This window comes from Ranitomeya variabilis, chromosome 2, assembly GCF_051348905.1.
Source record: "Ranitomeya variabilis isolate aRanVar5 chromosome 2, aRanVar5.hap1, whole genome shotgun sequence".
Taxonomy (NCBI): Eukaryota; Metazoa; Chordata; class Amphibia; order Anura; family Dendrobatidae; genus Ranitomeya; species Ranitomeya variabilis.
In genome coordinates, this window is record NC_135233.1 from 618592985 (window position 1) to 618616619 (window position 23635).

The 23635-nt window shown below is 47.0% G+C and overlaps 1 protein-coding gene across 6 annotated transcripts in view; it reads right to left on the reverse strand.

The window, feature by feature from the left end:
- Positions 1-23635, reverse strand: part of BANP (BTG3 associated nuclear protein) — a 359699-nt gene that overhangs the window by 253032 nt on the left and 83032 nt on the right. For all 6 annotated transcript variants that reach the window (XM_077288816.1, XM_077288817.1, XM_077288819.1 and 3 more), the window contains 2 exons: positions 20464-20586; positions 18016-18185 (listed from right to left, as the gene is read on the reverse strand). In XM_077288816.1, coding sequence (XP_077144931.1) covers positions 18016-18185; positions 20464-20586 — 293 coding nt within the window. The remainder of the gene's footprint in view (positions 1-18015; positions 18186-20463; positions 20587-23635) is intronic.

The following is a 23635-nucleotide window of genomic DNA, read 5'->3' on the forward strand; positions in this document are numbered from 1 at the left end:
TTATATTCACTTATACTAATGATTTATGCATAGTTTGCTGAGTGTCCAATTCACATTTAGAGACTCCAGAGGTAGAGTACTGCAGCAGAATTATTATTTATCCGGCACCGAACTCCACTACTACAATAAGAAATCTTGGCAGTGGTCTCCGCTCTGGCGGCACTGGTCTCCGCTCTGGCGGCACTGGTCTCCGCTCTGGCGGCACTGGTCTCCGCTCTGGCCGCAGTCGCGGCTTCACAGTTTGAACTGTTTATAGGAGAATCATTAGACATTTTAATCTACCTGGATATTTATAACAACTCGGCACACTATAAAAAAAACTGTCTGAGCCATGACAGGATTTCTGAAACTTCCAAGACATATGACTTCTATAAAAGACAATGAAGCGCCGGAACGTGAAATAAAATATTGAGCAATCAGATAAAATAAACTCTCACATTTGTAACATAAACAAACTAAGTCTCTGCATAAACGTACACAGCCATTAAACAAATCCAGGCTGTTCCTTTATGATAGGGGTCAAAATGCTTTGATTTTGAAGCTACACAGGCGACTACAGGGAGAGAGGCGACCATCAATCTTCTCTAATCTTTGGCCCAATAAGCACTAGGTCAGCCTCAGAGCAGATAATAATCTCTGCAACTACAAACACAAACTATCCATCCACAGAGAGGAAAGAAGTATTTATATAATCCTATATAAAGCACATGTTCTCCTCTGATCAGCATTACACCATTCACAATCCATCACCATTAAAGATGAGTCACTATGAAAACACATTACATGTCCTGGATTATACTCCAGAGCTGCACTCACTATTCTGCTGATGCAGTCACTGTGTACATACATCACATTACTGATCCTGAGTTACATCCTGTATTATACTCCAGAGCTGCACTCACTATTCTGCTGGTGCAGTCACTGTGTACATACATTACATTACTGATCCTGAGTTACATCCTGTATTATACTCCAGAGCTGCACTCACTATCCTGCTGGTGCAGTCACTGTGTACATACATTACATTACTGATCCCGAGTTACATCCTGTATTATACCCCAGAGCTGCACTCACTCAGTGTCCAGTCACTGGTGTCAGCTGATGGGACTACTGCTCCCATCAGCCGACCCCCTGCTGCCGTTAATAACAGAGAGAGCAGGAGCGGCTGATGGGAGTATTCATCAACCGCTCCTGCGCTGTAAATAAATAATTTAAAAAAACCCCGGTGTGGGTTTCCCTGTGATTTTGATAACATGCCAGGCAAACTCATAGCTGGGAGCTGCAACCCTCAGCTATCAGCAAGGCTGGTTAAGAATAGAGGGGTCCCACACCATAATTTATAATTATTGAAATAATAATAATTAAAAAAAAAAAAACAGTGTGGGGTCCCCTTCATTTTTGGCAACCAGCCTTGCTAAAGCAGACAGCTGGGGCCATGGATTCTCAGGCTGGTAAGGGGCCATGAATATTGGCTACCCCAGCCTAAAAATAACAGTCTGCAGCTCAAATTCACGGCCATTTTTTTTATTATTGGGGACCCCTCTATTCTTGATAACCAGCCTTGCTAAAGCTGACAGCTGAGGGTTGCAGCCCCCAACTGTGAGTTTTTCCTGGTTGGTTATCAAAAATACAGGGGATCTCAAGCATTTCTGTTTGTTTTTTTAAATTATTTACAGCGCAGGCAGATGAATACTCCCATGAGCCGCTCCTGCTCTCACTGTTATTAAAGGCTTCAAGCGTTGGCTGATGGGAGCAGTAGTCCTATCAGCTGACACCAATGACCGGAGGTAAAGTTTATACCTCCAATCAAGGGTTGCGGGCTCACGCTGTCATTTGACAGCGAGGGCACCGCCGCTGTCTGATCGGCGGGGGGATGATTTTACCGTCGATCAGAAGCGGTGTTTGCCATGCACATGACAGCACAACAAATACCCGTGCCCGAAGAGTAGGTGTTCGGTATGGATGCCGAAATTTACTGTTCGGGTTCGCCCATCTCTAATAGCAGGCACTTCATAGTAACCCTCCCTATATAATCTCTGGCTAGAACAGACGAGGCAGGAGATGCGTCCTGTGTGTTTCTGTATATACTTGTGTACTCCTCATCCAGACTGTTTCCCTCCGTTACTGTGTTTATACTGTAACTGAATCTTCGCACACACATCTAGGCTTATAAACAAGAATGAAACTGATTATCGTTCTGAATTCTTTGGGGATCAACTAATTTTAGCTCTTTTTTATGCCGAGGACTGTAGCTTCATAGCACAGCTGTGATTTCACAGGGACTGATCAGGACCTGACTCAAAGAGAGCTTTACAGCTCCCCCTGCAGGTGACAGCCAGTACTAGAAGACGGTGACCATCTAGGGTCACATTCAGAACAATTTACGGGAAAAAAAAACCTGGTTATTAGACGAAAGAAAAAACATGAACATAATTTTGTAATTGTCACAGGTTCCTTCACCGGTACCACACAATCAACAGAGCCAGCGAAGTGTGAACAATTCCAAGATCTTTATTTAGGCAAAAGTACGAAAGGTCCATATACGATCCACCACACAAAGGATACAAATATTCCAGAACACAAATGCAGTTCAGTAACAGGATAAAAGCCCAACAATCCAGCACAGAGGATAAAATATGGTCCATACGCTTCCCCTTCTCTCTTTAAGTGCTGTGTTCACTTCATAGTTCCAAACAAGACTGATCTGTGTCTCACCTCCCCATTCACAGGTTAGGGGGGTGGGTCACAGGGGCTCATTGTTTCAACAAGCTAGGTCAACATGTCATTAGCATATTAGGAAACAACATTATTCACTGACCCTGTGGAGAGACAACAACACAGAACTGTGGGGAGAACATCAGATGGCAAATAACAACTCAACACCATGAAAATAAGTAAAATAGAAATACACACAAAATGATACCCACATAACAGATCACACCATCACAGTAATAAACTACGGTTGCCTAATGAGAACTAAGACATTAAATTTATAGTCTGGGAAAGATATGCAATTTTTCAATTGTCTCATGAAAATGTGTCCACTAGGCGGCCCTATGACAAGTATATACCGAAACGCATTGGTGAGTTGCCTTCTACTTTCAGGTCTCTGTGACATTTAGACCATCCAGACACAATACTAATAAGTTAGAAACATAAATGTTACATATTTACACTCACTTTGCAAATATGCAGCGTAAAAGTTTTCTTCACTTTGAAAAAAAAAAAGGCTAACTTTGATATAATGCAAAATGCAGGATGTGTATATCATCCCGCCATTGTGATGGCAGCCCACATGGTGCTGACAGACGGGAGGAGGATGCATTAAACGTGGCCATAGATGTACAAGGAGCACGGCGCATAGATGTAGAAGGAGCACGGAGCACAGATGTGCAAGGAGGACGACGCATAGATGTACAAGGAGCACGACGCGCAGATGTGCAAGGAGGGCGGCGCGTAGATGTACAAGGAGCACGACTTATAGATGTGCAAGGAGGACGGCGTGCAGATGTGCAAGGAGGATGGCGTGCAGATGTGCGAGGAGGACGGCGTGCAGATGTACAAGGAGCACAGAGTGCAGATGTACAAGGAGCACAGAGTGCAGATGTACAAGGAGCACGGAGTGCAGATGTACAAGGAGCACGGAGCACAGATGTGCAAGGAGGACGACACGCAGATGTACAAGGAGCAGAGTACAAATGTACTAGGAGCACAGCGTGCAGATGTACAAGGCGCATGATGCGCAGATGTACAAGGATCACGGCGCGTATATGTACAAGGAGCACGGTGCACAGATGTACAAGGAACATGGAGCGCAGATTACAAGGAGCACAGCGTGCAGATGTACAAGGAGCATGGAACGCAGATTACAAGGAGCATGGAACGCAGATTACAAGGAGCACAGCGTGCAGATGTACAGGGAGCACGGCGTGCATATGTACAAGGAGCACTGCATGCATATGTACAGGGAGCACGGAGCGCAGATGTACAAGGAGCACGGCGTGCAGATGTACAGGGAGCACGGCGTGCAGACGTACAAGGAGCATGATGCGCAAATGTACAAGGAGCACGGCGCACAGATGTAAAAGGAGCACGAGGCAGAGATGTGCAAGGAGCATTGTCACGATTCCTTAGCCGCGGCCAGCAGTTTGTCACAAAATCCCCAGGGATTCCTGACCACTGCCACCAATATGTCACGGATTGGGGTGACTTTAGACCAACAGACGGCTATCACATGTGCAGGGGGCTTATCTTAGTTATCCCTCCACTGCCACAATGTGATAAAAAAAACACACACAAGGCTATTGACCTCTTAGTTTACAGCAGGGGCTTATTCTAGGTATCCCACTGCTCTTCAATATACCATGAACTGCAGGGATTTATGTATCCCACTTACAGTTCCACTTAACACTTGCAGCTCTCTGGCGCCCCCTTTACCCGCAGGTCAGATTAGGTACTGCACCTAGGGTAATTAGTCGCCAGAAAGGCTGCCTGCTATGTACGGGCTATTGGGCACGCTGCAGCGACACGATAACTACTCCCACTCAGGCAGGAACAATAATTATTAACGCCGCAGTCGCTACAACATCACCCAAAAGCCTGCACGGTATCGCTGCCACCAGCTTCGATTAAACGGGTCCAAAGCCAACCCAAAACAGTAGCGTAATTCCCTTCAGGAGACTTAGGGTACGTTTTAAAGCAGGAGAACGAATCTAGTATTAAATAATATACTCATAAAGTTTATGCAGTGTTTATAAAAAGTTCCATAAAGATGTTACAATATGAGACAATTGCAAATATGTACAAGGTAATTATAACATAAAGGGATTTAAAGGAGAAAAGATAACTCCCATGTTCTCAGAGCATTGCATTGCAGGCAACCATACATCCCAGCTCATTGGACGTGCTCAGGGCTCTCCAGGAAAAGACAAGACGTCCTGCTGGGGAGCCTGCCACAAACTTAAAACCTGCAGCTAGTGACATCACAGAAAGGCTGGCTTATCCAGACCCTCCTCTCTCTACATTCTGAGTACTTCAACCTTAAATTTATCTACTTTCTATAACTTCGCTACAAAACATGTCATAGTCGTAACAAACCCAGCATTCATCTCGGATTAACGTGGGCATTCTAATGAGATCAAATATGTCCTGTCTGGGATACATATTTACCGAGAAATCCCTACTTCTTTACCAGATGGAGTTAGACGCCCGTGTCTAGAGTGATGGGTAGATCCATCGAGGGAGAATAAGAATATATATTTTTGTGTTCCCATCTTAAATGATTTGCCTAATATCTTACAAAAACCAAACAAAGAACTTTCATGGATTCTAGAAGTTTCTAGTCCAGTTATAGCTGGACAAGAGCTTACACGGCAGGAAATGCCGGTCGTAAATACCTTGGCTCTCATAAAACCCCCACACTCTCTGAGAAGGAAAGCTAAATCCTGAAGTAATGGGAAGGGGGGGTTTTGAGCCCAGTGTCTGCCATGTGTTCTTGGGGACCATGGTCAGAAGTGCAAAAATCCCTCAGCTGGTGCTAACAGGCAGAGAAACTACTACTTATATTATACATTTTCCTCACAGCACGGTGCACAGATGTACAAGGAGAACAGTGCACAGATGTACAAGGAGCACGGCGCGAAGATGTACCAGGAGCACGGCATGCATATGTACAAGGAGCACGGTGCGCAGATGTACAAGGAGCACGGAACGCAGATTACAAGGAGCACAGCACGCAGATGTACAGGGAGCACGGCGTGCATATGTACAAGGAGCACGGCATGCATATCTACAGGGAGCACGGAGCGCAGATGTACAAGGAGCACGGCGTGCAGATGTACAAGGAGCATGATGCGCAAATGTACAAGGAGCACGGTGCACAGATGTAAAAGGAGCACGACACAGATGTGCAAAGAGGACGGTGCGCAGATGTGTAAGGAGGACGGCGCGCAGATGTGCAAGGAGGACGGCGCGCAGATGTACAAGGAGCACGGCGCACAGATGTACAAGGAGCACGGAGCGCAGATTACAAGGAGCACGGCGCACAGATGCACAGGGAGCACGGAGCGCAGATGCACAGGGAGCACGGCATGCATATGTACAGGGGTGGGCAGGAGCTGGCGTGATACCCTATGTACTAGTGGTATGTTCACATATTTACTTTTTATATATGCATGTCTTGGATTTTCTTATATGACATCGGTATATTATGTGAACCTCTGTATAATACTGTGTAAGAGTCATGTCGGTCTGGTAGTCGGGGGCAGGTATATCTCGCCCAGGTACTTGTCCTATGTGAATTAGGCCGCTCAGTATTTTCAGGATACTCAGGGGTTAATAAGTGTAGGAATAAAGGATGACCAGCTGGGGGTTTCCGGCGTCAGCCTGGGGCACACAGAATGCCTGTCTGTGTGAGACAAACGTGAGTGAGAGCTGTGCTCATGATCTGTGTAATGTTAGCTGGGAGGGAGAAGCCCCCCCAGTTGTTAGATAGCAACGTATTTGTTTAGTTAGCGCCGGACAGGCTAGGATTTATTTTATGTTTTGTTTTTTCTATTTGCTTTCACTTTAATAAACCTGACCTGAGGTCAGTCAACTTGGAAACCTGCTGCCGCCTCAGAATTCAATGCGCAAACCACGTGACCTTTGACCCCAGCAAAGGCGATCCCAGAGTGTTTTGTCACATTGTTGTGGAGAACGCGGGCATCGCGTGGCAGGCGACAGTATGGAAGACGTGGTGAAAGCCCTAGTACAGTCCACTGCCGTACAGCAGCAGGCCACTGCCGCACAGCATGAAGCTAATCGCTTGATGGCCGCACAGCTGAAGGAGTTAGTGGACATGACGGCTGCAGACCGCCACCTTCTCCAACAGGTGGCGCAGCGCCTGGTGAGCATGCCTGATGTGGACCCGGAAGCAGAGTCCAGAAGGATCCATGTGAGTCGATACTGGCAAAAGCTGACTGCAGAAGATGACGTCGAGGCATACCTGACAACGTTTGAGCGGACGGCGTTGAGGGAGAAGTGGCCGAAGGCACGATGGGCCGATTTGATTGCTCCGTTTCTCTCCGGCGAGGCCCAAAAAGCTTACCATGACTTAGACCCGGAAGTCGCTAAGGACTTTGAGAAGCTGAAAGTTGAGATCCTGGCCCGGCTAGGTGTGACAACGGCTGTCTGTGCACAGAGGGTACATCAGTGGACATACCAGCCAGATAAACCGCCGCGGTCTCAGATGTTCGACCTGATTTACTTGACAAAGAAATGGCTGCAACCCGAGGTACTGACAACCCCAGAAATAATCCAGCGGGTTGTCCTGGACAAGTATCTGAGAGTGCTACCTCCAGCGCTGAAAAGGTAGGTAAGCCAAGGAAATCCCACGACAGCGGATCAACTTGTGGAGTTGGTCGAGCGTTATTCCGTGGCAGAAGGACTTCCCGACGAAACCGCTAGCACCCGGTCTGTGCCTTCTCCTCGTGGAACCGGTAAGACTGTTCCAGCGGCTACGGGTGAAGGAAAATCGCTAAAAACTGTGGGGGAGGAACCCGGGACTGCTCGCACTCCGAGACCGAGAGTATTGGACGGTGGTCTCAGTAGGGGGCCTGTTAGGTGTTTCCGCTGCCGTGAGAAGGGCCATGTTTCTGCGAACTGTCCTGTTAGCACTGAACCCATGCAGTGCGATGTTATAGACTCTAAGAAACGCATGTCTTTGGTTACACGGCTGGTGAATGTGAATGCGGGTCAAAATGATATAGCAAAACACCTGTGTGAATTATCTGTTGATGGGAAAAGTGTTGTGGCGTTACTAGATTCTGGAAGTGTGGTGACTCTGGTGAAAGCTAGTCTGGTGGCACTTCCGTCTGGTTCGTCTGACAAATTTTCTGTAACGTGTGTGCATGGTGACACCTGCTCGTACTTAACAGCGGTCATATCGATTTCCACCCCCTATGGGTCTGTGCAACACAAAGTGGGACTCGTTCCAGCATTGTTACAGGATGTAATCCTGGGTAGGGATTTTCCCCATTTCTGGCAGTTGTGGGAAAATCAGTTGCTCCGTCATGGTAGCTGTGAATCTTTTCCCATGCCATCTGGAAGTCCTGAACTCCTAGAGGAGGTCCCACAGGAAGACGTTGCTGGGGAGGTTGTTGAATCTAACCTTCAGTACCCCTTCTCAGTTCTGGCGGGGGAAACTGAGGAAACTCAGCGAGAGGCGGAGGCAGACAGCCATCCCGCACCCTGCCTGCCAGATTTGGGAGTTCAGTTGGATGACTTCCACAGCGAACAAATGAAAGATCCTACCCTGACTCAGGCTAGGAAAAATGTAAAAGTGATAGATAGCGTACCCGTAGAACCTGACACTAGGCTAGCGTACCCGTACATGGTTCTTGAAAATGATTTACTCTACCAGGTAGGGAAAAAAGGGGAAGACACTGTGCAGCAGTTAGTGGTACCCAAACCTTATCGGCGGAAGGTACTGGACCTGGCCCACGGACATATAATGGGGGGACATCTGGGGGTACAAAAAACCACAGAAAGGATATTGCATTGTTTTGTGTGGCCTGGAATACACAATGATGTGCGTAACTATTGTGAGTCCTGTCCAGAGTGCCAAATCTCGGCACCTAAACCTCGGTTCTGTAGCCCTTTGGTACCCCTCCCTATCATTGGGGTCCCATTTGAGAGAATTGGGATGGATTTGGTTGGGCCCCTTCCCCGGTCTGCACGTGGGCACCAACATATCCTCGTCATCATGGACTATGCCACTCGCTACCCGGAAGCCATCCCTTTGCGTAACACGGCTACCAAAACGATCGCCAAAGAATTGGTGCAAGTGTTTAGTCGGGTAGGAATTCCAAAACAGATACTCACCGACCAGGGGACTCCCTTTATGTCGAGGGTAATGAACGAGCTCTGCAGACTCTTACAAATAGATCCATTGCGTACATCTGTCTATCACCCTCAAACAGATGGGTTAGTTGAGCGGTTCAATAAAACCTTAAAACAGATGCTCCGGAAGGCGTTAGACAAAGATGGGAAGAACTGGGATTACTTGTTACCCTATTTGCTGTTTGCCATTAGGAAAGTTCACCAGTCTTCCACAGGATTCTCGCCTTTCGAGCTATTATACGCCCGTCGACCCTGTGGACTGTTGGACGTCGCAAAAGAAACCTGGGAAGGTCAAGTCACTCCCTTTAAAACGGTGATAGACCATGTAACGCAAATGCAGGACCGTATTGCTGCTGTCATGCCCATTGTTAGGGAACATATGTTACAGGCCCAGGGAGCCCAGAGGCAAAGTTATGATAGAGGCGCCAAGGTCCGTACGTTTGCACCCGGGGATAGGGTGTTGATCCTAATTCCGACGGTGGATAGTACATTTCTGGCGAAATGGCAGGGCCCCTTTGAGGTCGTGGAACGAGTTGGTGAAATGAACTATAAAGTGCACCAGCCTGGTAAGAGAAAACCAGAACAGATTTATCATGTGAATCTGATAAAACCCTGGAAAGACCACGCTGCCCTAACAGAGGATCTGCCCTGTCCGGTTTGCTCACCTACCGTACCCGAGGTGCAGATTGCCGAGACTCTCTCTGAACGTCAAAAATCTGAGGTTAAGCAGTTTTTGTTACAGAACCAACAGTTTTTCTCGGAAAAACCTGGCCAGACTAAGCTAGTGAAACATGAGATTGTCACAGAGCCTGGTGTCACAGTTCATGTGAAGCCATACCGGATTCCGGAAGCACGCCGTGAAGCCGTCTCCCGGGAGGTGAAGGCAATGTTGGACTTAGGAGTCATTGAAGAGTCGCACAGCGCCTGGTCCAGTCCAATCGTGTTGATACCTAAGCCGGATGGCTCTATACGGTTTTGCAATGACTTTAGGAAACAATGCGGTTTCTAAATTTGATGCGTACCCTATGCCCAGGGTCGATGAGTTGATCGACCGGCTTGGTAAAGCCCGATACATTACGACCCTGGATCTAACAAAGGGGTAGTGGCAGATCCCTCTGGCCGAGGCGGCCAGAGAGAAGACGGCATTTGCTACACCGGAAGGGCTGTTCCAGTATATCTACATGCCGTTTGGACTTCACGGAGCCCCAGCAACGTTCCAGAGATTGATGGATCGAGTCTTGAGGCCCCACAGGCAGTACGCTTCTGCCTACCTAGACGACATCATAATTTACAGCATGGACTGGGAAGCTCACCTCCGGAAGGTACATGCGGTGATTGATGACCTGCGAGACGCAGGCTTAACGGCGAATCCCAAGAAATGTCACATCGGCCTTGAAGAAGCCCGATACTTGGGCTACGTGATTGGCAGAGGAGTGGTTAAACCCCAGATCGACAAAATACAGGCAATTCAGGGCTGGCCGCAACCAGTGAACAAGAAACAAGTTCAAGCTTTCCTGGGCATTGCCGGCTATTATCGCCGGTTCATACCCAACTTTGCGGCCATGGCTACCCCCTTGACGGATCTTACCAAAGGGAGGGATTCCGTCATGGTAAAATGGACCTCAGCGGCTGAAGAGGCCTTCCACAGTTTGAAACGGGCTTTGTGCTCTCAGCCCATACTAGTGACTCCTGATTTCAGCAGCGAGTTTGTGGTGCAAACTGATGCTTCTGATACTGGTGTCGGAGCTGTACTTTCCCAGGTAAGGGACGGAGTCGAACACCCGGTCCTCTACCTCAGTCGGAAACTGAATGTACATGAGCAGAGGTATGCCGTGGTTGAAAAAGAGTGCCTAGCCATCAAATGGGCTCTCGACTCCCTCAAGTATTACCTGGCAGGTAGGAAGTTTAGGCTGGTCACGGACCATGCCCCTCTCAAGTGGATGCACCTCCACAAGGACCGTAATAGTCGGGTGACCCGGTGGTTCCTTGCCCTGCAGGCTTACTCCTTCACGGTGGAGCACCGCCCCGGGGTGCAGATGGGGAACACTGATGCCCTGTCCCGAGTACACTGTTTCGAGAGTATTCTTGCTCGACCTGAGTGGTCTGAGCAGGGGGGGAGGATATGTAAGAGTCATGTCGGTCTGGTAGTCGGGGGCAGGTATATCTCGCCCAGGTACTTGTCCTATGTGAATTAGGCCGCTCAGTATTTTCAGGATACTCAGGGGTTAATAAGTGTAGGAATAAAGGATGACCAGCTGGGGGTTTCCGGCGTCAGCCTGGGGCACACAGAATGCCTGTCTGTGTGAGACAAACGTGAGTGAGAGCTGTGCTCATGATCTGTGTAATGTTAGCTGGGAGGGAGAAGCCCCCCCCAGTTGTTAGATAGCAACGTATTTGTTTAGTTAGCGCCGGACAGGCTAGGATTTATTTTATGTTTTGTTTTTTCTATTTGCTTTCACTTTAATAAACCTGACCTGAGGTCAGTCAACTTGGAAACCTGCTGTCGCCTCAGAATTCAATGCGCAAACCACGTGACCTTTGACCCCAGCAAAGGCGATCCCAGAGTGTTTTGTCACATACTGCTACCTTATATTTTGAGACAGTATGTTCCAAATACTATTATAAGACATTGCCATAGGATCATTAATGTGAACCCACTATGTACCGTATATATTGTGCCTTATTTGGTACTATTTACTGGCTTTTACTTGGGGATCATCACCTCCCTCCTAGTTTCCATGTGGTTTGTTCTCACACATCCCCTATTTTGCTGACCATGTTCTTTGTTGTACATCTATTTAATAAACTTTTTCTATGTAATTCATTATTTATTGGACTATGGCACTAATTTTTTCTAGTGGTTTAGCTGTATAAGCAATAGTGTGTCCCACACTCTTCCATGCAGTGGCTGATTATATAGGATAATCGTACATGGTACTAGGTCTATACTATCCCATAGCAGCCTGCAGTGTTTGCCTTGTCTTCTAGATGTACAAGGAGCACGGCACGAAGATGTACCGGGAGAATGGCGCAGGAGCACGGCGCACAGATGTACAAGGAGCGAAGATGTACCCAGAGCATGGCGCGCAAATGTACAAGGAGCACGGGGCGCAGGTGTACAAGGAGCACTGGGCGCAGGTGTACAATGAGCATGGAGTACAGATGAGGGGACGAAGAGACACAAATTAAACATCTGGTAAACAATAAAATAATGGAAACTTGTAAAGAAGAGAAAAACTATGAGAGAAGCACTACAATGATGAAACACGTAAATATATATGTCCCTTTCTGGAAACCGTCACATTCTCACCAGAGAGGTTTGTCCACAATTGTCTGTGAATTCACATTTTTTACTTTATGGTTCAGCACTTTTAAAGATCGGCTACTGATCTGTGATCATCGTGAATCTGCCTCTGGCATCCTTTGGAGGATTGGGGCATGGATGGAAGAATAACTATACAGATAAGGGAATGGTGATTTCAGCTACTTGGGCGGCTGAGGAGGATGTTGAGAGTTATCCCAGGAGAGACATTAGCCGGGATGTCTCTCCGCTCGTATGTACAGTGGATCAGTCCGATTCATACTTGTAAATGACGGTGAATTACCGAGTGTTCTCGCTTCTTTCCGAGCCTGACTCCTGCGGCTCAGTACAGGAGTACGGCGGGGATTCCTGAGCTCCTCGGGGTTTATGGCTGTGAATCCTCCTTTCATTCATGAGAATTTATTTTTATGGCAGCTGCTTCTTTCTATGCTCCCGATACAAATATATTCTTATCTTTCTATAAATCATTGGGCTAACCTCACTACCCCGAATATATGAATAATGGTCCAAAACTCAGTCCTGTTCTCCTGCAGTGTCGGGATCACTGCTACTTGCCTGATAAAGGCCAATGGAAGCCAAATCATGGCGGTAACTTGTGCATTTCTTAAGATGAACTAGAGAAACGTCAAGCTTTATTCTATCTCCGTTCCCTCAGATTGTAGAATATTCAGTGCTTGGGACTTTCTAAATTTAGGATCCGGGGATCGAACATCTGCAAGGAGCACATGGGTTCGCTAAGGTCTCCATTTTCATCCCATACTTTACTTGCCGGCCGCCTCTGTCCTCGCAGGAGCGAGTGGTCAGAGATGGCAGAGTAGACGTGGTGTATACCGCTCAGGAAACCGTAATAGTCCCAGCGATCAGGGGGTTACCAGCTGCCAGAAGACCCTCTACAGTGACCTCAGGGGCCTGAATTTTCCCTGTAACTGGGACTGATCTAGCAGCCCCAAGTTACAGGGAAATCAGCAATAAAAAATATAGATACATTGTGATGATGAACTGGATCCCAAAGGTTTTTAATGTAGAAGCTAGTGCTATATGTGAGCGTTACAAGAATCCAAAGTGCTGTGCGGTTATTAGGATCACTCAATGTAAATATATATATATATATATATATATATATATATATATATATATATATATATACACACAAAGCTCTCGCTCTGAGAAAAATGCAGGGAAAAAAGCCAAGGAAATAGAATCTCCAGTGTTAAAGTTGTCACGTTCCACAAGTATCTCAGACAGCGATGAATCTAAATAAGGGGCTTGGAAAGTGTCATTTATGGCCGTAAAGTGTGCGCCCCGCCCTGACAATTCTTCTTACGTTTTTCCTCTGAGATCAGCTATTTACAGTGCCTATAAACACTAAGATTATTGGGCAAGAATTACTACTGGCTTCCAAAATATTAAATAAAATAGACGGAGAACGCAACATCTGGATGAGAAGACGAGCAGCAGCAATTCCAAATATGATTATTATGTATGGAGAATGGAATTGGCCATAAAATATCCAGTACGTTGGCCCCCTGGGGCAGAGGAGGCAGGAGAGATGACAGTGACAGATGATTAATCAATGTAAGCCATAGAAATTCACATGTCAATCAAAGATGGTGACTCACGGCCGCCTGTCACGGATGCACAGATGTGAAATAACATCGGCTGGTTGAGTAGAGGGGCAGATTTTACGCCATCGTACAGACAGGCACGACGGGGACTGGTTTGTGTACATTTAAAGCTCCCAATTAGACGCACGGCGGAGCCGGATGCACGTGGGATTACTTAACTTTGCGTGCAAACCGCTGACCCTGGACAGGATCGGATCAAATTAGGAACCAAAGTGATGTAATTTGCTCCAGAGGACACGAAAGGTTAGAAATTGCATTGATTCAATGGAAATAACTAGGGGCTACAATAAGCTGCAGGCAAAAATGAGAATAGAAAGCGGAGCAAGATATGAAGAGCCAAAAACTGGGGTCCAAGCGGCTCCTTCACAGCAGGAACCTAAAGTGACAGAGCGCATCCATCATCCGCAGATGACTGGCTGCAATAATCCTTAATAAAGCACCTGCCGGCAATTGCAAACACTTAGTCCTTTTGGGTTGGGAAGTCTTGGCTACGGATGGTCCTCTGAGCCCCAATATCCCTCACCGGTGTTCCTGTAAGCACGGATGAGCCCTCCGTTACCCGTCTGTCCTAGGACATGGGAAAGGAGGGGGTTCTGTACATTTGGAAAGGGGTCTTTTCAGCAGGAATGGCTACTGACACTTAGGAGAATCTAGAGAAAAAACTAAACTTTTCGGTCCAGAACATCAGTCAATTAGGACAGCTTCTAGTAAAATATCACGACCAAGGGGAATTTCAGGACATTTTACTGAGATGCAAAACATATTCAATAGGGAAAACATTGGGCCACTCCACGCTTTTTATTATCGCAGCTCCAATTAGTGCGATCAGATAATGACCAGATGCACATGTTCTCAGGGACCCCATGTGTCGCTCGCCCTAAAAAAAAACAAAAAAAAACCAAAACACTACAGGGGTTTAGGTGTTGACGACTTTGTATTATTTGATTTCTAGCATAAAGGGAATGAAGTCACCAAAACACCTGGGACTGACTGCAATGGTGTCTGCCAGTTGGACGCCGTCCGGTGTCGTTACCGCAGCTTCTGCAACAACAGAGGCTTTACTGTAAGGTCTCTACGAATCGGCGCAGGGATACACCCGCGAGGGGATTAAAGTGGTGGCCTGCATAATCCGGATGGATCGCACCTCGCTGAACGCAGCTCATCATAACCCCCGCGTTGTCTGATCCGACGTGAGCGGCCGGCGCGCGCTTTATTTCTTACAGCTGATGGCAGCCTCACTTAATTACAGGGGTGGGAGGCAAGTAATTGCTCATAAGTCCCGAATAGATATTTCATAGCCGATTGTTACAGGCATCCAAAGGAAAGCGTTCCCAAGAAATATTAATGGATTGGCAGGTTCCTCGACATTTACATATGAAGTGAGCACATAAAAGGCCAGAAACATCTGTGCAGAATAACGATGTGCCAAGTAACCATGCACACGGAGCAGACCAGAGCAAATATTTCCACTGCATTAAAAACTTCCTATTCAAAAAAAATAAGAGGGGCCACAAAACGGACCGGGGGACCACTGCATGAGCAAAAGGGGAGAAGAACGGTCATACGACCAAAGCAATGGAGACAGCTGGGCCGTGCGTCCATCCTCAAATGTACCCGCCATGTCACAATGTGGTCCGTGCACCTGGAGATTTTTGGATCTTTAAGTTACTGAGCGATGTCTGAGAAATCTTATTTATGGGAATAACCTGTCGTACGATGTCCCATACATTAAGGATCTCTGGGTAACTTGTGGTCCATGGTTGGAGTGAAGGTTGCCATGTTGGTCATCGATTCTGTCGGGAATCTATGGTCTGAATTTGCACCCACAGGTTCGTCTTTTCATTTAACTAAAAAAAGAACAATCCAACAACTTTTGCTATTGTTGGGTATTTGTTATGGTCGTGCGGATCACTAGAAAACGGCCCAAGTTGGCCTTTCTTGGCTGAACAATATGTCCAACGCATCGCACCGGTGCTTAGATGTGAAGATGTCGGCCATCGTGGTGGGGTCTTTAAATACTTTGTTCTTTTAAATCATGGTAAATGGTATGGTACCAGTTTATATAAATAAACGCATGATAATTGCACTCGATAAACATTCCAGTGATAATACCATATTAACAAGGCTAATTTTACACTTCCCGAAATTCCAGAAAAAAAAGAAAAAGAAAAGTTGCTCTTCTGACCTTCTTGAGCTTTCTGTCGGAGCGTGCGTCTCCCTCTCACATCAAGGGTCTGGCTTCTCCCTATGAGAACATCAGGCAGCGTCTAACCCGACTCCGAAAGAAAAATAAATACCGGGGAGGTCTGTGCCGTGGCCATGGACGGGGCCGGAAGTGACAAGGGACTGTTCGTGGAACTAGAAATTCCCATGCTTTTATTAAAAACAATCCAGGGAAGACTTCAAAGTCTTTTCTTAAATGGAAAAGCCCCAGAGCACTGGAACGTGTGATTTACTGCAAGTTATGCAAAATCAAGGCCGACTCCGTCACTGCAAAGGAAAACAAATCCATCCCCAGGCCAGAAAAGCAGCAGAAGTTAACATCCGAGGAGGCCGCCGACGTCCTTCTAACAAGTGGATGGCTTGGCGGATACTGCCTGATGTTTGATGAGGGAGTTTTTTCTTCCTACCTGAGAGACAGAGCTGGAGGATTATTATGATTAATGCTGGAAAATCTGATTCTTTCGCACAACGCCTGACCCGTATAATGAGCTGCACTGTGATAAGCGCTCTGACTTGCTGGGTATCCTGTGATTATCGTGTTCTCTTCTTCCGGCAGATTCGCCGTACGACTCTCTCACCGATTCTAGGTCACGCAGCTTGAAGGACGCCGGGGAAGAGTAATGCCTTCCAGTTGTGGAAATTACTGGCAGAAAACAATTGCTTGGAAATGTGCTTTATTACGGCAATAGTTTATACAGAAATCACACAGATCACGGCCGTCACACGACACGGACAAACCACTCTCAGATTTGTCTTTTCGCTCCCCCACCCCTCACAGATTCACGCCTTACATCCGGTATACTGTCTGCCTTAATGTACAATGGAGGAGGTCCAGGATTACGAAAGTGGAAAAGCGAGGAAACACCAGGATCCTTAAGAAGGCGCTGCCAAAGAATTTGCTAATTTGCTCAAATTATGATATATAGTCATAACTCGCGGCCGCCTCTCACACATTGTAAGAAAAAAAATGAATTAAAACCAGTAAGCAGCTGACCTAACTGCAAACAAGAACGTCCCGATGTGACTTTCCTGCAGATCGTTGCCAATGCAAGTGTTTGTTTTGAGAAGAGTAACTTGTGCCAATGTCCTGGCATGATTAGCAATGCAACCAGCCGCGGAACTCGCTCTCGAAAACTTCCACTAACCACCCAACGCATCCGACACCCCAATGTGTAGATATAAACTTTCAGAGATTTGTGCTTTCCACTCGCAGGAGGAGAGCGAGCGCTGCCGCAGGCTGCCATGTTTACAGTGTGCTTGCTGCCCAAGGACATATCAGTCAAACATTGCATTTCTGTCTCTTCTGACGGAAACCATACCCGACCACTCTGCAGCCAAGTGCGGTCTGGACACGTCAAATACGAGCGGGAAAGCTAATACAAGACTCTTCCTCCGGCCAGAGCAGCCGATCTGCAATCACAAAACCAATGCCCCCAAATGGAGAAATGTGAGCAACATACGGCCGAACCCCGTCACACAAGAGCAGGCTGGAGGCACGGGCATGAAAAGCGACACGCATTGCTCTAGGAGTGATCCATGCCTATATAATCAGGACTATAAAACCATGGCAAGAAATAATGATATCACACGCTCGGTGGGACAGGGGGCGAGAATACGAGTGATCTCGTGCCGTGCAATTATCTACATCCAGAAATTCCTTCCTGTAATGGTCTATCATTGGGACTAATTATACCGGGAGTCCCCGGGGCAAGAAATGCCCGCCATCAAACAGTGGAAAACAAGCTGGGACAGATGTGTGTGTGGCGGCGTCTGTCCTCTGTATACTCAGCCTGTTGGTCTGGGCCTTAAATACTAACGGATTATAATAAATGGATTAAACGTGGATTAAACATTGTGGTATCTGACAGAGAAGCGTAACGTGTGCGTACTGTAAGGAGAGGAGGCAGGTAAAAATCTGCTGATCTGTCCTGACCCCGCGGTCATGGCACAGAGCAGGTCACGTACCTTCAGCGTTGAGGGTGATAAGCGTCACGTTGTTCCCCACGTTGGAGTTTCCTGACTGACCACAGCAGGACAAGGTGTCGCTGGCTTCGGACCCGCTGTCGTCATCGTTATGGCTGTCCTCGGGGCCGGGGACCTTCACCACAATAGTGTTGTGCCTCCGTCCGCTGGCACTGGAACATAATCAGACAACATCTTTAACACCCGGTGGCACATGAAGTGTATGAGCAGAAACACATGTCAGTTTTATAGCACCATCGTCATTTGCCATGTGGTGCAATACTGACATCAAATATAAAATAACAACGTCTCCTGATAATCTGAGGGAATGATTTGGTGAGAAAATGATCTAAAAGAAAAATTGTGAAACAATTTTTGGAGCGTTCTCGTGAATGATAAACTTGTAATAGAAATGTCAGAATCATCTGCAAATACTGACGATTAAAGACACAAAACAGCCACATAGACAAATGGGACCCCTGAAAATGTCACTCTGGGATGTGTAGTTCTGAACAGACCTCCGCTCCTCCCATCCACAGCATTAGTGCAGGCGACATACTGAGAGACAGTAAGGGTATGTGCACACGTCAGGATTTCTTGCAGAAATTTCCTGAAGAAAACCGGAAATTTTCTGCAAGAAATCCGCATTTTTTTTTTGCGGTTTTTTTCCGTTTTTTTCGCTTTTTTTTAGCATTCTGCAAGCGTAATTAGCTTGCAGAATGCTAAAGTTTTCCAAGCGATCTGTAGCATCGCTTGGAAAACTGACTGACAGGTTGGTCACACTTGTCAAACATAGCGTTTGACAAGTGTGACCAACTTTTTACTATAGATGCTGCTTTTGCAGCATCTATAGTAAAAGATAGAATGTTTAAAAATAATAAAAAAAATAAAAAAAATGCTTATACTCACCCGCAGACAGCTGATCTCCTCACCGGCGTCCGTTCCGTATAGATGGTGTGTGCGCACAGGACCTTCCATGACGTCGCGGTCACGTGAGCGGTCACATGACCGCTCACGACCAATCACAAGACAGTGACGTCATCGGCAGGTCCTTCACCGCACACCAGCTACAGGAACCGAAGCGGCAGCATGCAGCTGAGAGGCGGGAAGACATCGAAGGTGAGTATATCACTATTTTTTATTTTAATTCTTATTTTTTGACCACTTATATGGTGCCCAGTCCGTGGAGGAGAGTCTCCTCTCCTCCACCCTGGGTACCAACCGCACATAATCTGCTTACTTCCCGCATGGTGTGCACAGCCCCGTGCGGGAAGTAAGCAGATCAATGGACTCCTAGGTGTGCGGAATCCCCTGCAATTCCGCATTTTAATGAACATGTTGCTTTTTTTTTCCGCGATGCGATTTTTTCGCGGAAAAAAAGGCTACATTTGCACAAGAAATGAGGAATACACTGAAAATAATGGGAGGCATATGTTAGCGTTTTTTTCGCGTTTTTATCACGTTTTTATAGCGAAAAAACGCGAAAAAAACGCGAAAAATACTGAACGTGTGCACATGGCCTAACAGGTATTGTACACACCTGACTTGGGATAGCGGGGTCCCCTGGGGCAGTGTGCATGGCCATTAGCTGCCTGTCACAGAGGGAAATAATGAGGTACAGACATATGACTGCCTGCACCGTAAAAGATCTAGTGTGAAAACAATGGGCACTGAGAGTAATTGGCCAATAATTGTCTGAATGAGAGCTTTTGAGACCATTTGCCCCCATTAACAAGTCTGGGAAATCACGTGGTCAATCAGCTGACGAACAAACAAAACATTTGTTGGTCAGGTAATTAGTTCATGCGAGTCAGTACGTCATCACTATCTGCAGCACATTGCACCAGGTGAACCAGCGATGTGCTGCAGAGGCAATGTGCTGGCTGGATGAGGACAGACAATTGCATTAGCCATTGTTCTGCCTCCATACAGTTAATGTCGGCCTTACCCGAGCTCTGATCGGCTGCTGCTCCATATAACGGAGCCTCTACACCACCATGTGAACAGGCGATGTGCTGCAGATGCGGTCTGCTGGCTGGATGAGGACAGACCATTGCATTAGCCATTGTTCTGCCTCCATACAGGTAATGTTGGCCTTACACCAGCTCTGATCGGCCGCTGCTCCATATAACGGAGCCTCTACACCACCATGTGAACAGGCGATGTGCTGCAGATGCGGTCTGCTGGCTGGATGAGGACAGACCATTGCATTAGCCATTGTTCTGCCTCCATACAGGTAATGTCGGCCTTACACAAGCTCTGATCAGCCCCTGCTCCATATAACGGAGCCTCTACGCCACCATGTGAACAGGCGATGTGCTGCAGATGCGGTGTGCTGGCTGGATGAGGACAGACCATTGCATTAGCCATTGTTCTGCCTCCATACAGGTAATGTCGGCCTTACACCAGCTCTGATCGGCCTCTACACCTCGTTCTATGCAGGCACATTACCTATTGAGCATATTCTCCAGGCTTTCTGTCGCTCTGGTCATTGACTCCTCCTGACTCTCCAGTTTGGTCACCAGTGAGTTCTGTCTTTCATTGTTCAGGATTACCGTTGTCTGGGGTACAACACTATGAGAAAGTGAAGAAAAAAATGACGTGAAAGTTTAGGGATGGCACTGGACATCTGGTAAAACAATACAATGGAGAACTGGTGTCCGGAGCTGCCTGCGAAATACAGTAATGAGCATTCAGGAGAAACAGGACATGTCGCCCGCAGAGCCCCCCGGGGTGCCAAGATTTCCCTCCATGCCAGGACGCCCCAGCTAGTTACTGAGCATGCCCAATCATTATACATAGTTTTTCCATCAGACATATTACACTTTTTATATCAATGTTAAATGATCAATTATTTTCAGTCGCAGGGAAATGCATCCAAACAGGGAAAGTAATGGCTGACCAGCTTTCCACTTGGAGAGACCGGACAGAACGTAGTAATATTTATGCGGCCCTTGAGTGGAATCTCAGTTTCTCAGTATTACTGACAATTTTAAGAGTATGTAGCAGAGCCAATTGTGTCAGTTCTCGGATTTTTACGCTCGGCCTTATCACTTTGCAGAAGTTTAAGCGTATGTCACAATATATTCCAGCGCTCCGATCGCTGCCCCCAAAACAAACATCATAGCAGGGGAACTGGTCGGGCTTCAGTTTCCGAGTGCTCGCCGCAGAGTATTATAGTCTACTTTCTTCCACATAAAAACACTGGCATACAAGGTGGAAAAATAACTATGGCAAGCCGCAGAGGTAAGCCCAAGATCAGCTTTATTGACAACAGATCCTTCACTCATTTGACAAGTTTTGGACTTTTTTTTTTCTCTTCGTTTCCAAACTTCAGGGAAAAAAAAATATATAATAAAATTTTACCCATAAACATTAAATGCAGCTCCGGTAATTCAGGAGTCTGCACAATAATCAAGTTTCTAAATTACTCGCATGGCAAATTTAGCTTGTAAATAGCAGAAAGGGGGCCGTCAGGGTCTGTGCCGCGGGGGCTTATATCTCCGCACCGGGCGCGGGGCGTCCTGCTTCGTCTTCTGGGCTCCTGTGTCCATCGTGATTGCCAGCGTTATTAGATGGCATTCTTCCAGTAATGGATACAGGAACCTAGGAGACAAAATAGGACGCGCCGCGTCTAGTGCACAGAAAAGAGCAGCCAGAAGCACAGACCCGAGGACTTACTGAGCAAATTCAGACGTGATCACTGTGCAAAGTCCTGATCTGTGGCCGTATGTACCAGTCAACGCAATGCAACAGAATTATCGGATCTCAGCTTCACGTAGACTTCAGGCAGGAAACGAGCAAATCGGAGACTTTATGTCTGGGCGCAACTGGAGGCAAATAAGCGGGGCAGAATACAATGTGCATTTCATCCAAGAGCCTCTCATTAGATGAGCACCATATCACAGGGCGCACCGGTGCAGAATACCCCCCCATGTCCGCAGTCCGGGGAGCCGGCACACAGGCACTTAACAGACGGAGACTAGATGACCACCATATCACAGGACGTACCGGTGCAGAATACCCCCACGTCCACAGTCCGGGGAGCCGGCACACAGGCACGTAAAAGACGGAGACTAGATGAGCACCATATCATAGGACGCACTGGTGCAGAATACCCCCACCTCCACAGTCCGGGGAGCCGGCACACAGGCAAGTAACAGACGGAGACTAGATGAGCACCATATCATAGGAAGCACTGGTGCAGAAAACCCCCACGTCCACAATCCGGGGAGCCGGCACACAGGCACGTAAAAGACTGAGACTAGATGAGCACCGTATCATAGGACGTACCAATGCAGAAAACCCCCATGTGTACAGTCCGGGGAGCCGGCACACAGGCACGTAAAAGACGGAGACTAGATGAGCACCATATCATAGAATGTAAGGGTGCAGAATACCCCCACGTCCACAGCCCGGTGAGCCGGCACACAGGCACGTAAAAGACGGAGACGAGATGAGCACCATATTATAGGACGTACCGGTGCAAAATACCCCCACGTCCACAGTCCGGGGAGCCAACACACAGGCATGTAAAAGACGGAGACTAGATGAGCACCAAATCATAGGAAGCACTGGTGCAAAATACCCCCACGTCCACAGTCCGGGGAGCCGGCACACAGGCACGTAAAAGACTGAGACTAGATGAGCACCATATCATAGGACGTACCAATGCAGAAAACCCCCATGTGTAGAGTCCAGGGAGCCGGCACACAGGCACGTAAAAGACTGAGACTAGATGAGCACCATATCATAGAATGTACCAGTGCAGAATACCCCCACGTCCACAGTCCGGGGAGCCGGCACACAGGCATGTAAAAGATGGAGACTAGATGAGCACCATATTATAGGACGTACCGGTGCAGAATACCCCCACGTCCACAGTCCGGGGAGCCGGCACACAGGCATGTAAAAGACGGAGACTAGATGAGCACCATATCATAGGACGCACCGCTGCAGAATACCCCCACGTCCACAGTCCGAGGAGCAGACACACAGGCACGTAAAAGATGGAGACACAGACTTTACACGCTACTGATTTACAATCTTCCCTGCACACAATTAGGGTGGCCTTCACCTTCCTAATTGTCTCTTCCTGACCAGAGAAGTTTGGCTGCCATGTTGGTTTCCCGCTTGAATCCAATGAATGAGCCAAAAGTTCACTGTAACACTTCTGGGAACCGTAATTCTAAGGGGGTCGGTTTGTGCCTGCAATTTATAAGAATTGAGTGTGCTAACTTTATACTTTTTATGGCATAAATATATCATTTTTTCTCTGCCATAATTGTGGGCAACTCCCAAGCCAAAAGACCCACTGAACTACAAATACAGACTTCCGTACACATGTGGGGTTCAAGACGACGGAAATCCAAGACCGGAGTCACCAGGTTTCTCATATACACTTCATATAAATGTTTATATATATATATATATATATATATATATATATATATATATATATATATATATATATATAAAGTATGCATAAAGTATGTGTGTTATATATATATATGTCTATATATATATATATATATATATATATATATATATATATATATATATATAAACATTAGAAATTAATATACAACCAATCTGATCTCTCGCTTCACACATCTGAGTGACT